General features: G+C 59.0%; 4 protein-coding genes across 4 annotated transcripts; 3 read left to right on the top strand and 1 right to left on the bottom strand.

Annotated features, from left to right (window-relative positions):
* The first annotated feature begins 1,069 nt into the window (after positions 1 to 1,069).
* Positions 1,070 to 2,778, top strand: IE81DRAFT_325901 (RTA1-domain-containing protein). The gene is made up of 4 exons (XM_025514654.1): positions 1,070 to 2,018; positions 2,112 to 2,186; positions 2,325 to 2,394; positions 2,487 to 2,778. Exons 1-4 carry the CDS (start codon positions 1,300 to 1,302, stop codon positions 2,592 to 2,594), a joined length of 972 nt encoding a protein of 323 aa, XP_025367258.1. The 5' UTR covers positions 1,070 to 1,299; the 3' UTR covers positions 2,595 to 2,778.
* IE81DRAFT_244788 (CsgA protein) lies at positions 2,648 to 4,286 on the bottom strand. The gene is made up of 4 exons (XM_025511258.1): positions 4,077 to 4,286; positions 3,651 to 3,996; positions 3,269 to 3,508; positions 2,648 to 3,159 (listed from the first exon to the last, which is right to left on the bottom strand). Exons 2-4 carry the CDS (start codon positions 3,906 to 3,908, stop codon positions 2,914 to 2,916), a joined length of 744 nt encoding a protein of 247 aa, XP_025367259.1. The 5' UTR covers positions 3,909 to 3,996; positions 4,077 to 4,286; the 3' UTR covers positions 2,648 to 2,913.
* A 1,865-nt stretch (positions 4,287 to 6,151) lies between these two features.
* On the top strand, positions 6,152 to 7,846 carry IE81DRAFT_325903 (hypothetical protein). The gene has a single exon (XM_025514655.1). It carries the CDS (start codon positions 6,201 to 6,203, stop codon positions 7,509 to 7,511), a length of 1,311 nt encoding a protein of 436 aa, XP_025367260.1. The 5' UTR covers positions 6,152 to 6,200; the 3' UTR covers positions 7,512 to 7,846.
* A 250-nt stretch (positions 7,847 to 8,096) lies between these two features.
* IE81DRAFT_325904 (hypothetical protein) lies at positions 8,097 to 12,911 on the top strand. The gene is made up of 9 exons (XM_025514656.1): positions 8,097 to 8,271; positions 8,363 to 8,561; positions 8,652 to 9,696; positions 9,845 to 9,937; positions 9,997 to 10,616; positions 10,673 to 11,008; positions 11,079 to 11,650; positions 11,711 to 12,041; positions 12,145 to 12,911. The coding sequence occupies exons 1-9, from the start codon at positions 8,261 to 8,263 to the stop codon at positions 12,673 to 12,675; spliced, it is 3,738 nt and encodes a 1,245-aa protein (XP_025367261.1). The 5' UTR covers positions 8,097 to 8,260; the 3' UTR covers positions 12,676 to 12,911.
* Positions 12,912 to 13,108: the final 197 nt, after the last annotated feature.

Raw genomic sequence — 13,108 nt, forward strand, 5'->3', positions numbered from 1 at the left:
GTGATAGGGAAATTCCCGCGGATATTACGCAATTGGTCTCGAGTGGAGGAGTAGAGTCGTGAGTAGTCTGATGAGTCGAAGCTGGTGAAAGGATCGAGTCGTGAGTGTGACGGATGGAATCAATGTCCTAGCTGCGGCGATCAAGGGCCGCGCGATGGATTCAGTCGTGAGTCCATGAATCATGCAAAGCTCAGCCAAGGGGCGGTGCGAATCAAGAATGCTAAGTCATTCATGCTGAAGTCAGGCTCATCGTGTATGCTATGCTGTGCTGCTTGATTGCTCGCTGCTCGCTGCTCGCGGAGGGTGGATGGAAGGATGGGCACAACCGCGTGCGTGCCTGCGCGCGCGTCTTTGGTGATCGGAGTAATCGGCGAGACGCTCGATCGAGAACTGCGATTTGGCGCAGACTGGCGGGCATGCACGCGGAGGCACGCACGCACGCACGCACGCAGGCACGCAGGCACGCACCCCCCTCCTTCCCCCGGCGTTCAATCTCTCGCAGCGGCTCCGAGGGGGACAAAGACAAACGACGTCATGTCCACTCATGCAGGGCGCGCACAGCTTTATTCGTATCATCCGCCGCTCCGCTTCTCTCTGCTCATATCAGGCACGATTCTGAGTCTGAGTCTCCGCCCGCATCGCGAGACACGCGATTGTCAGCCGTGCATGCACGCAATCAAGGCAGCCAGCCAGCCAGCCAGCCCTCCTTGGCCTTGGCCTTGGCCTTTTGCCTTTGCCTTTTGCTTGGACGCCGCACGTACGTCGCACGTCAGCGCATGATGCTGCATTGCACCGGACCGTTTCAAGACGTGTCATGCCCGTGCGTGCGTGCGTGCGGCCTGTCGAGTGTTAGTGTGAGGGTGAGCGTGAGTGCGAGGATGAGGGTGAGGGTGAGGGTAAGGGCGAGGCTGACGCTGACGCTGACTGACTGACTGCTGCACACACGCAGCTCGATGTGCAAGATCCGCGGGAATGTCAAAGGTGCCCTTGCAAGCCAGCCAGCGCAAGGCGGTGCTCTCCCTCGGACTCCTCACACGCTTGTGAACGCGACATTCACCACGCACTGACACTCCTACCCTTCACACGACGCTTGGCTGCCGTGTCGCGATCGAGCTGCTTGCCTGCAGTCTCTCTTCACCACCCACCCTCACACCCCCCAAAAGCTACTTAAACGGGACCCTATTCGACATCCTCCTGCAAACCCTCCTCCTTGCATTCATCGCTCACGACGCTTTCTGACCAACCACATACCCACACCCACACCCACACCCACACCACTCTGGGATTCACACCGCAAACATGTCCTTTGACGCGTGCACACAAGTCTCGCCCGACTGTCCCGTATCCGCATCGACCAACGGCTATGCGCCAAACTTTGGCGGCAACCTCTTCTTCGCCATCGTCTTTGGTCTCTGCCTCATCCTGCAATTCATCCTCGGCATCAAGTACCGCACCTGGACATGGTGGGCCGCCATGGTCAGCGGATTGGTGTTGGAGTTGGCTGGCTACATTGGCAGATTGTTGCAGCACAACAACGTTTGGGATGCCAACGCCTTCAAATTGCAGCTCGTCACCCTCATCCTCGGCCCTTCCTTCTTGTCCGGCAGCATCGACTTGACGCTCAAGCACATCGTCATCGTCTTTGGCAAGCAGTACAGCCACATCAAACCCGCACTCTACACTTGGCTCTTTGTCGGTCTAGACTTTTTCAGCATCATGATCCAAGCTGCAGGCGGTGGCTTGGCATCCGGCGCCACGTCCGACGGCAAGAACGACGTGCAGCAGCTCAATACGGGCAACCACATGATCCTTGCGGGTATCGCCATTCAAGTCCTTCAATTGGTCCTCTTTGGCATCGTCACTGCAGACTACGTTCGTCGCCTCTGGCAAGCCAAGAAGCGAGGAGGCGAGACGCTGAGCAAGGAAGCCCAAGCGTATCTTGCCGATTGGAAGTTTAGAGGATTCTGCGCTGCCATCATCATTGGATACTTTGGCATCCTCATCCGCTGCATCTACAGGTGAGAAGAAGGGCGCGCGGGGGGGGTGGTGCAGACGACCGCATCGCGGGCTTGCCATTGTTACTTACCATGCGCGCGGGGCACTCCTCGCAGATTGCCTGAAATGGCCGACGGTTGGGGCAACGGCTTGCAGAGGAATGAGCCCTCCTTTCTCGTTCTGGATGGCGGGTGAGTCTGGACGGCGCCGTGTGGATGAGGGGTGGCACGCGTTCGCATTCTGCTTGCCCGCTGACCGCCCGCTGACCCCTTCATTCCTAATCGCCTGCTCTGCGCCCCCCCTCGCTCGCTCGCTCGCTCGCCATACAGCATGGTCGCCATGGCATCCATCGTGCTCACCGCATTCCACCCTGGATACTCGTTCATTCAGCTATCCAACGTGAGTCTTGGCGCGTTCAAGTCAGCGATCCGACCCGAACGCAACTGACCTCATACGCTCGCTCGCTGGCTCGCTCGCTCGCAACGCCCCAGGGCTACCGCAAAAGGGCTGCTCGGGAGGCGCACGAGGATCGCGAAAAGGTGGCAGGTGCGCCCGACACGCTCGCTTCATCCAGCCGCTCCACCAGCTGGAATCCATAGGCTGGCTGGCCCCCCTTTTGGGGGCATGCAAACATCGTCCCCGCTCGCATTCGTCTCCTCTCATTTGTACATAGCATACACGCACGCGCACGCACGCATAGACAATAATTTGTACATGGCAATATTCTCGCGCACGCACGCATAGACAATAATTTGTACATGGCAATAATATTCTCGGGCTCCTCTTTTCGATATATCACAGCGCGCATGCACGCACGTATAGACGATTTGCCAGATTGCATCCATAGCATCATCGACCGGGATTACCATGCTGTATGCGTGATTCCACCTTGATCGATATCTGTCGCGCACGCGCGCATCACCAAGGAACGACGCTGCCGTCGTAGTGGTAAAAGGTGGCGCTCTTTTCCAAGGTGAGGGACCGAATGACGTTGAGCATGCCGCCCACGCTCTGCTCTACGGGCATGGCCTTATCGTTGACAATCTTGTTGCCCATATCCGTGCTCACCCAACCGGGAGAGAGGGGATTGACGATGAAGCCTTGGGGTTTGAGTTCGCGCGCAAGCTGGATGGCGCACATGTTGATGGCCGCTTTGGTCACCGACTGGCGTGCGCGCGTGCGGGATGAGCGGAGGGAGTCACGTGAATGTCTGCGCCCTAACCCTCCCAACTCGACTCAAACTCATGACTCCCACTTTTGACTTTTGACTCACATAAGGACCTGCGCTTCCATGCTTCTGCTGCGATTTGGCTTGCATATCCATACTACCGCTGCGAGAGCTGATGAGGATGATTTTTTTTTGCTTGCCCTTTCGCAGCGCATCTAGAAAGGCGAGGATGATGCGATGAGGACCTACGACGTTGTTCTGGAGGTACTGCGAGAGCAGCGATGGGTTCGTGTCCATCAGATCCAAATCTTCCCCGCCGATGGCCGCATTGACGATCAGAACGTCCTGCGATGTGAGATACGCGCGCGGGGGCGTGGGCGTGGGCGTGGACGTGGGCGTGGGCGTCAGCGCAGACGAGCCGGGCGCACAACTCCCGGAACGCAAGGCAAGGCAAGGCAAGGCAAGGCAAGGCAACGCAACAACGCACAAGCTCATCCACTTGCCTGGCCGCCTCGTCCACCTGGCTCTGCTCGTTGGTGTCCAACTGCAACCACTTTACCCTTCTCAGCTCAGCCTCTTGCGACGACGACCCGTTCGTCAAGCTGGCCGGCGCCTTTTCGAGGTTGCGCACAGTGCCATACACCACCACGTCATCATCCTCCTCCTGCTGCTGCCGCGCCAATTGTCGAATGAATTCCAGGCCGATGCCCCGAGAGGCTCCTGCTACCAGGTACGATGTCGGCATGATTTCGCGGAGAGAGAGAGGGGGGGCGCGCTCGCTGGCTGGCTTTTTTGTTTACGCGCCCGTGGGAATGAAAAAAGGGTTTTTTTTGCTGGGTTCGAAGTGGGGATCTCGAGTTGACTGTGCCGTGCGTTCGCGTTCCGCATGGTGATCGCTGTGATCAGAACTCACGATTGGTCAAACCCCCCAATTTAAAGGAAAGCAATGAAGCGTTCGGCATTCGCTGCTTTCAGGTGGGCTCGAGCGCAATCGCAATCGCAATCGCAATCGCAATCGCAATCGCAACACAAACTCGACGCATCGCAACGACATCGCATCGCATCGCATCGCAGCGGTAACATGCATGTGCATCGTCTCGTCAATCACGGACATGAATGTGGAGTCGCGGGAATCATCGTGGAAGATGCAGATGGTCAATACGCACGCACTTACGGCCGTTGATTGCAGGTCACGCACGCAGTTCGAGGCGCGGGCGCCCCCACGACGCGGGCAGGGGTCACGTGACTGGCAAGACCCGACTCAAACCAGCAAGTCACGTGATCAAGGCATGAGGAAACACTCTTGACTCATGACTCGTCGCTCAACTCAAGGACTGTGCCCGCACGCACATGTGATGGATGGCCTTTGACTGCACGTTCCGTGGCGTGACTACTCACTGCTTCGTCGTCTTGCATATATGATGGACATTTCGATCCGACTCGACTCCACTCCACTCGACTCGACGACTTTTATCAATGACCCACGCGCGGGGAGATGCTTTCCGAAGCAAGAGCCGTGAACGTCGGGGGATCGTGATGGAGCAAGCACAAGCTGGGGGGCCCAAGATGTGAGCGGAAGTGGGGGGGGCCACGAGCCGAGTGAAGCGCCTCGAGGAAGCAAGAGATGCAAGCAAATCACGAATACACAAATACGAAAGGGGCTGCAAGGAGGGCGAGCGAGCGGGCGGCGACGATGGATGAGTGCCCGCACTCGGTCTTCATCCACGCATACCGACCACGGGCAGGCGGAGCGGTTCTTTACGAGTCTCGCAATCGAAGGCGCATTTCACTGCAGATCACACAGCGGCGATGGAGCGCGACGCTTGGCCGGGCAAAGCAGGAGACTTGACGAGTGCTGCTGCGGATGGAGGGGTTGAGCAGCGAGCTCAGGCAGCTATAGTTCGCACGCCACGCTTCGCTTGGACCGACTAGCGCCTGCGCCTGCGCATGCGCCAGCGCCAACAACCGACAATCGTGAATCACCAATCGCCGATGACCGATCATGCCCTGATTGCGGCTTGCGGGACGCCAGCCTCGCTGCTATCATGGATGGGCTGAGCCGTCAGGCTAGCGATTCGCTGCTGTACTGCTGCACGGGCTGGACATTTGGGCCCGTTCGCGTCGTGCACGCGATCGGCGTACCGGCGCGTACATCAGTCCGCCGGACATTTGTTCCTCCATGCGAGTCAGAGTGTCCATCCAATTCGAGCACGATGGGCGTGCCGTGCCGACGCTGCTTCTCGCTCCGGGCCTCGGATCTCACCATTCGTGATCATCGCTTGCGACATGCGAAACACACCGACTCCAATCGTAATGGCAGCCGCAGGGTAGCGGGCTGCATGAAGCTGGATCGGCATGGACCATGCATCGGGGCGCCCATTCTCCTTCCATGCCTTCAGCTCCGGTTGTTGGGCGGGCCTCTTGGCACAGCGCTAGCCGTTGCGGCGTAAAGCAGTAGCGGGTAGCAGCAGTGGCAGCAGCAGCAGCGGCGGTAGTAGCAGCGGTAGCAACAGCAGTGGCAGCCAAGCATGGGTTCGGATTGCTCCATCGAGCATATCCGCACGACTGATTGTGCGCTCGCTCACACTGAACTCGGTCGCGCGTCACAAGTCGGCTGCTGCTGCTGCTGCTGCTGACGAGGATGACATGTACAGTCACGAGTCAGCAGCAGCAGCAGCAGCCAAATCTGCTTGCTATAAGAAGCCCCGAAATTTGCCCTTCAATCACAACCTTTTCGCTCCTCAGGAACTGGATTTCCCCACCGAAGGCCCCACTCTGCACGGTTGCTCTACAAACACTCCTCTCCAAACACTCCTATCACTTCTTTCACACACCTATCCACTGGTAAGTCGATAGCTGCAAGCCAGTGACGTACCGCTCGGCAAGCAAGGCCGCGTCGTCGTCGTCGTCGTCGTCGTCGATTGCTGACCAGCATCGCTGCTCCTCTGCAACCCCGCCCCAGGTTGGAAATTTTCATCCCCCCCCCACCGATCGCACCATCACACCTCCCACCTCGACTCGCCTCGTTTTCCTCAACATGAAGCTCACTGCTACTTCCGCCCTCCTAGCCGCGCTGTTCGCGGTGATGGCCGTTCCATCCTTGGCCCTTCCCATACCTGCGGCACCTTCGTTTGAATCACAACTGGAGGGCTTTGGCCGCCCAGGGTGCGACAATATACTCTGCGACGATTGGGCTAGACGGCCAAAACACTCGCGTGCAGATCGCCCGATGGTACCCGCCGCTGTGAAGGCCAGGGAAATGCGCCCAGAAAACTTCGCTCCACCCCCCGATTATGCCCTCACGAGTCACTACAGAGTGCAAGTGTCAGGACCGGGACAGGGAGACCGAGACCGGGAAACTACCGAATCTGGGGCGACTCACGTCCAAGTGACCAAGGAGGAGGCGGAGCGGCGCCAGCGAGAAGGAGCGAAAAGCGCGACGGCACCTGCCCCGCACGCTCGCTCGGGCGATTGGGAACATGGTAAAGGTAAAAGGCCCGGAAAAGGGAGTGCCGAGGAATTGGCGGCCCATTATGTTGGAGGCCCTTCGCAGATGTTCAACCGCGTCGACGTGATGAGGGCCAGGGCGGACCTGCTAGGTAAAGATGCACCTCCAAAAAAGACTTATGAGGACGTGATGAGAGAAGGTCCGACAAAGCCTCCATCATCAAAGGACACAACGACACCTCAGTGGGAGCTACCATTGCCTGGCGCATACCGCCATGACTACGGTTTCCCCTCTTTAGACCGTCCTAAGCCGGTCGAATTCACACAAAATCGTAGAGGCTCTCTGCCTGTACCGGAACACGTCTACTGGCAGGCTCGGGCGGACCTGCTTGCCCTAGACGCCGAGTCAAGAAAGGCCATCGAGGGCGCCGAGGAGAGAGTAGCGAAACGCTCAAAGTCGGAAAAGCCCACAGCCAGCCCCGCAGACGACCCCTACTTTCTTATACCTCAGCTGCATCGGCCTAAGCCTGGCGCATACCACCTGGACCAGCTCAATCCCTCTCCAAACCGTCCTAAGCCGTTCGAAATCAGACAAAATCGTAGAGGCTCTCTGCCTGTACCGAAAGACGTCTACTGGCAGGCTCGGGCGGACCTGCTAGGTAGAGATGCACCTCCAAAAAAAACTTATGAGGACTGGTTGAAAGAGAATGCGACAAAGCCTCTATCACCAAAGCCAACGACACTGTCCACGAAGGTTCCGAAGTTATCTGAACAGTACGGACCGTCCTGGCAGAAGAATCTCCCCGCAGGACCTCGGGTCCGGGACATGGCAGGCCTGAAAGAGCAAATCGAGCGCGCGAAGGGTATTGCCCGACTCGAGTCCGGCCCCGAAAGCGGGTAATTCGTCCCACCTGGCCCACCTAGAATGAATCGTAGAGACTCTCTGTCTGTACCGAAAGACGTCTACTGGCAGGCTCGGGCAGACCTGCCTGCCCTAGACGCCGAGTCAGGAATGGGCCTCTAGCGCCCAAAGGAAGAAGAAGCCAAACGGCTCATTTTGGAATCGGTCTTCCACCAATTCGGCGGCGATGATAGAAAACGACGTGACACATACAACTATCCACCCTCCCGACAAGGCGCGATTTGATGTCTTGTAGTCGAGCGAGCAGCAACGAAATTTGATGAGCGCTTTCGGTTCAACATACTGCTGCTGTTTGTTTGTAGCGAACATAGACCCAGCGTCTTTCTGTCGAGTCAATAGCATGGTGTGCTTCTTACGTGCAGGCTCATCGTGACTTGACTCTTTCATTCTTGATTATGCTCAGAGACTCGAAACTCGAGACGCGGACTGCCAGTCACGTGACTCGCGTTTAGGCTATGCGCACGGCTCATCCGGGCTTGTGTGAGCGGAAGCAGCAGAGCAGCAGACGCGCACGCACACGCACACGCACACGCACCCCGCATGCACTCGATGCTCACGATGACTGCTTCGAGCGCTCGCTTGCTCGCTCTCTCGCTCGCTTGCACACCATCATCACTCGCCATCGGACGCCCGTGAGCGCTCATCAGCCCTCCTCTTGATCGAAGAGCTCCAGCTCCACGCTCGAGCTCCAGCTGAAGCGCAAGCGCGCGCTGCAGTGGAGATTCGCAATGTTCGACGAGTGGGTAGCCGCTTGCTCTGCTCGCTGTGGTGCCTCGCAGACTTCCACGCACTGACCCGCACATCCCTTGCCACGCTCGCTCACTCTTCAGGTTCGTGCAAAGTTCGCGCGGAGCGGATCACGGTGCTGCATCGCCGCTCTTCCCGATCGGAGGCAGGGGACCGAGGGAGAGGGAGAGGGAGCGCGAGCGCGAACTGGATGGAGTGGAAGGCTTCGAGGATGATTTGCACGCAAGATCACCCGGCTTGGAGTTTGGTGCTGCAGCGGGGGGCAGCGTGCCAGTGACTGCTGTGAGTGCAGCGGTCACCGGACGCAGGCAGGATGAATGCTGACAGGTCTCGTCTCGCGCCCCCCCCCCCCCCCCCCCCCCGCACGCACAGCTCGAGACCGGCTTTGTATCTAGCGACTTGGATATCGGCGGGGGTGTCGGTGCGACGGGCAGCAGCAGCAGCAGTAGCGGCGCACCCATCTTTCAGCTGGGTCGCGTGCAGTACGCCTTTCCAGCGCCATTGGCGTGCCTCACCGTCTGCAACAACATCCTCACCATGTGTCTGTACGCCCACGTCCACGCACACGCCCACTCTGCCACGGGCGCTGCAAGCCTGTCCAGCTCGCCATCCGCTCCACCACCACCACCAGCAACGGCAGCAGCAGCAGCGGCAAGACCGCGATTGGTGAGGATCAACCTGGACGATCCCGAAAGAACAGAAGAGGCAGAGATCCCCTTGCCTCCTCTTCCTCGCACCCGCAGCGGCGCACAGGACCCGAGCTTGGACCAATCGCCGCACAAGATGTTCTCCGACCCTTCGGGAAGGCATCTGCTCATCAGCACACGCAGCGGCGATAACTTTTACTGGAGCAGCGGGTGGAAGCGAGCGAGGATACTGAGCAAGCTCAAGGGGATCGTGGTGGAGTGCGTCGCCTGGAACAGAGCCGCTCTGAGCGAAGGCGTGGGATCCGTCGCAGCATCAACGTTGGAGATTCTGCTGGGCACGCGCAGCGGGCAGGTGTACGAGACGGTGCTCGTCGCGCCACTCGGCGGAGATCCAGACGCTGGCGATGGTGATTTCTTCGATCGCTTGGCACGCAGAGCAGCTGGCGTGGGCGGGGCAGCGAATGCCGCGTCCGGTCTGGAGATCGACAGGGTGCTTCGCAAGCTTTGCACATTGCCGGAAGAGCAGCCGGTTACGGGTCTGGTGGCAGAGCCTCTCGTCAAGGAGGCTGGGGGCGGCGGCAGAGCCGCTGCGGAGAGGGCGGTGGTGGTGGTGACTACGAGCACGCGCATATACGAGTTTGTGGGAGCGCTGGGCAAAAAGGCGAGGTCGAGCAGGCGAAAGGATGCGGATGCCCTGAGCGACACGAGCGAGAGCCTGTATGCGCCGATATTCGAGCCGTACAGCAAGCAGGACATTGCTCCGCCATTGAGTGAGTGGCCCAGAGAGGAAGCTGCGAGGAGCGAGGTGCTCGTGCGAGGTGCTCGTGCGAGGTGCTCGTGCGAGGTGCTCGTGCGAAGTGCTCGTGCGAGGTGCTCATGCGAGATGCTCATGCTCGCGACTGGGTTGCGCCATTGCAGGATCCGAATTGCCAGGAGATTTGCCCTACTCTGAGCTTCACACGTGGGGTGCCGATATCCGCAAAGCGCCCAAGTCCTTGGCTTGGCTCACTGGTGCGTCATACTTGTGCGAGCGTGTCGATGCCTATCATTGACCCCCCCATCTTCCGCAGGGCCTGGCGTGTACTACGGCCGGCTCTTGTTCGTCGAAGATTCGAGCGACGAGAGCGTGCTGGTCAGCGCCAATCTGCTTCCTTATCCGGCCGTATCGGCTTTGGAGGAGCAGGGAGAGGATGGAGCGGTTGCGGAAATTCCGTTGAGCATCGCCCTCAGCGAGTTTCACTTTTTGCTGCTGTATCAAGATCGCATCACCGGCATCAGCGCGCTAGACGATCGAGTCGTCTTTGAAGAAGCGCTGCCCCTCAAGCCGCACGAGAGGGTGATCAGGACGACGTTTGATCCAGCGCGAAAGACGTATTGGATATACACGGACGGCAGCATCTTTGAAGTGGTGGTCAAAGACGAGGATCGGGATGTGTGGTGGATCTACCTGCAGCGCGGACAATTCGACGCGGCGCTCAAGCACGCAAAGGACGATGTGCACCGAGATGCGGTGCTGTCCAAGCAAGGCGATCGCTTCTTTGCGGAAGCGAGGTACATTCAAGCTGCTCAGTGCTACGCCAAGGCGGCTAGAAGAGGTTTCGAAGAGATCGTCTTGAAGTTTCTGGATTTGGGTCAGAACGATGCTCTGCGGTACTTTCTCGTTGCGAGGCTGGAGAGGCTGCGCAAGACGGTGAGTATGAGCGATGCGGACTTGGCGTGCGGACGCTGATGCGCGGCTGTCTACAGGAAGTCACGCAGAGGATCATGCTCGCCACATGGCTCATAGAGATCTACCTTGGCAAGATTACCTCCCTCGAAGACACTTTTACCAGCGCGCAAGCATCCCCAGAGGCTGATAATTACAAGTTGGAGCGACAAATGCTGGAAGAGGAGCTGAGGGCTTTCTTTGCAACGTACAAGGACTGCCTCGACGCCAAGACGGTGTTCGGCCTGATCGGGCGGCATGGAAGAACGGAGCTGGAGCTGGCATTTGCAGAGGTGGTGGGAGACTACGAACGCATCGTTAGGCATTGGATTGGCGAGGGCAATTGGAGCAAGGTCATCGAGACGATCAGCAGTCAAGTAAGTCGCGACGGGGAAAGCTTTGCATCGGCGCTCGGCTAACCCCTACCTGGCGCGCCGCGCGTGGAAGCCCTCTCTGGACTTGTACTATCGCTTCGCGTCGGTGTTGATGCGCAACGCATCGTCTGCGACGGTAAAGGCGTGGACGAGGCAAGATGCGTTACAGCCCAGACGCTTGATCCCCGCTCTGCTGCAATATCGTCCACGGCCGGGACAAGCAAACGAGGCGGTGCGATACCTCCAACACGTCGTCCATGAGCAGTACAGCTCGGACCCGGCGGTGCACAACCTGCTGCTCACCCTGCTTGCCAAGGGAGAGGGCAGCGCTTCTTCCGAAGCGGCAAATTCGGCTCTGCTGTCTTTCATCGACGATAGCCGATCCAATCCGATATCTGGAGCGCCGTACTTTGACCTCGACTATGCGCTGCGAACGTGCAGTGCTCAGGGCAGGCACGAAGCGTGCGTGAGGATTTATGCAAAGATGAAGCTGTACGAGAGCGCAGTGGACATGGCGCTGGATCGAGGGGACGTGGAATCGGCTTGCCTGTGCGCCGAGCTGGTCACGGGGGATGCGGAGCTGAGACGTCGACTTTGGTTAAAGGCGGCAAAGTACGTGGTGCAGAACCGGAGGGACCTGAAAGCGTGAGTGGGCGCGCAGAGAGCACCGCCGCGGCACACGGTCTGACGCGGCGCAAACGACAGTGCCATGACCTTTTTATCCCGAACAGATCTACTCTCCATCGAAGACATTTTGCCCTTTTTCCCCGACTTTGTCGTCATCGACGACTTTAAAGACGAGATTTGCGCATCCTTGGAAAGCTACGCTTCGCGCATTCAGCTGCTCAAGGAGGAGATGGAAGAGGCGAGCAGGAGCGCCGAGGCGATTCGAGCGGATACCAGAGCGCTGGACAAGCGCTTCGTCACGGTGGAGAGCGACGAAAAGTGCGCGCTTTGCGAAAAGGAAGTGTGGAATCGGCAATTCTACGTCTTTCCGTGCAAGCACGCCTTTCATGCCGATTGTCTCATTGCAGAGGTGAGCGAGCGCGAGCGCGAGCGCGTAGAAATGGTCGCTAGAGTCGTCCGTGCTGACGCTCCACGCCCCGCCACGCCACGCCGCGCCGCGCCACGCCACGCAGACGACGAGACACTTGCACCCAAAGACGTTGCGTCGAGTGTTTGATCTCCAAGAACAGCTCTCGGCGCTCACTGCTGGTCTAATACCTGCGCTACCACCATCCTACGCTTCAGCACTGGCGTCCATGAGCCGCGCAGCCGTGACGCTGCCTCTGGGCGGTCTAAATAGCCTGCGCGAGTACGTCTTGCCGGATCAAGTCATCTCTGCCATCAGCGCTGGCGTGTCGGTGGGCGTATCCTCTAGTCGAAAAGTGTTGGACCCGTTGGCTCGCAACGAAGCGTGGCGCAACTCTTCTGCTGCTGCTGCACAGCCAGAGCCGGAAAGCGCAGGCGCGGGCGCGGGCGCCACGGCGACGGCGACGGCGACGGAGGAAGAAGAGGAGAGGATAGAAAAGTTGAGGGACGAGTTGGATGGCATCTTGGCTAGCGCTTGCGCGGTGTGCGATGGAGCTGTGAGCGCCATCAGCAGACCGTTTGTGAATGTTGCAGCCAGCAATGTGGACGCCAAGGAGGCGGACGATTGGGCGCTTTAGCGGGAGGCGAATGCGGCGCGCTCGCTGTACTCCTGTGGACCTGCGCGCGCGCGCGCGCTGTCTCTCCTCTCTCTCCTCGCAGAGTCATGTCCGCGGCGCTCGCGACCGAAGCATTCAATATTCGTGATTGTCTGGATCGTCTTGTATCCCCGGCAATCAGCACGTGCAATGCAGGATCGAGTCGAGGTGAGGTGCTGCCCAGAGTAGGCTGGGCTGACTTGTCCTCACAACACGCGTGATTATTTGAACCTTTGAGCGCACGCACGTCACGCCGTGTCTGCGAGTTGCACGTGACGTGTACGCGGTTTTGCCGAGAGATGGCGCGTGAAGCGGACGCACGAGTCGAAAGTCGTGAGTCTGTGTCGTGCGCGCGTCGCATGTGTGAAGCTCTGTCACGCACCACCATACAAGCATACAAGCGACTCACCTTTCT

This window comes from Ceraceosorus guamensis (genome assembly GCF_003144195.1).
Source record: "Ceraceosorus guamensis strain MCA 4658 unplaced genomic scaffold IE81scaffold_80, whole genome shotgun sequence".
NCBI lineage: Eukaryota > Fungi > Basidiomycota > Exobasidiomycetes > Ceraceosorales > Ceraceosoraceae > Ceraceosorus > Ceraceosorus guamensis.

Bases quoted from the DNA above. Each gene is read 5' to 3' on its own strand.
- IE81DRAFT_325901 (XM_025514654.1), top strand. From the start codon at position 1,300: ATGTCCTTTGACGCGTGCACACAAGTCTCGCCCGACTGTCCCGTATCC. The intron at 2,187-2,324 runs GTGAGTCTGGAC...CTCGCCATACAG, and splicing joins TTTCTCGTTCTGGATGGCGG to CATGGTCGCCATGGCATCCA. The intron at 2,395-2,486 runs GTGAGTCTTGGC...GCAACGCCCCAG, and splicing joins CGTTCATTCAGCTATCCAAC to GGCTACCGCAAAAGGGCTGC.
- IE81DRAFT_244788 (XM_025511258.1), bottom strand. From the start codon at position 3,908: ATGCCGACATCGTACCTGGTAGCAGGAGCCTCTCGGGGCATCGGCCTG. The intron at 3,509-3,650 runs GTGCGTTGTTGC...CTCACATCGCAG, and splicing joins CCAGGCAAGTGGATGAGCTT to GACGTTCTGATCGTCAATGC. The intron at 3,160-3,268 runs GTGAGTCAAAAG...CGCGCACGCCAG, and splicing joins ATGGAAGCGCAGGTCCTTAT to TCGGTGACCAAAGCGGCCAT.
- IE81DRAFT_325903 (XM_025514655.1), top strand. From the start codon at position 6,201: ATGAAGCTCACTGCTACTTCCGCCCTCCTAGCCGCGCTGTTCGCGGTG.
- IE81DRAFT_325904 (XM_025514656.1), top strand. The intron at 11,009-11,078 runs GTAAGTCGCGAC...CGCGCGTGGAAG, and splicing joins TCGAGACGATCAGCAGTCAA to CCCTCTCTGGACTTGTACTA. The intron at 11,651-11,710 runs GTGAGTGGGCGC...CGCAAACGACAG, and splicing joins AACCGGAGGGACCTGAAAGC to TGCCATGACCTTTTTATCCC.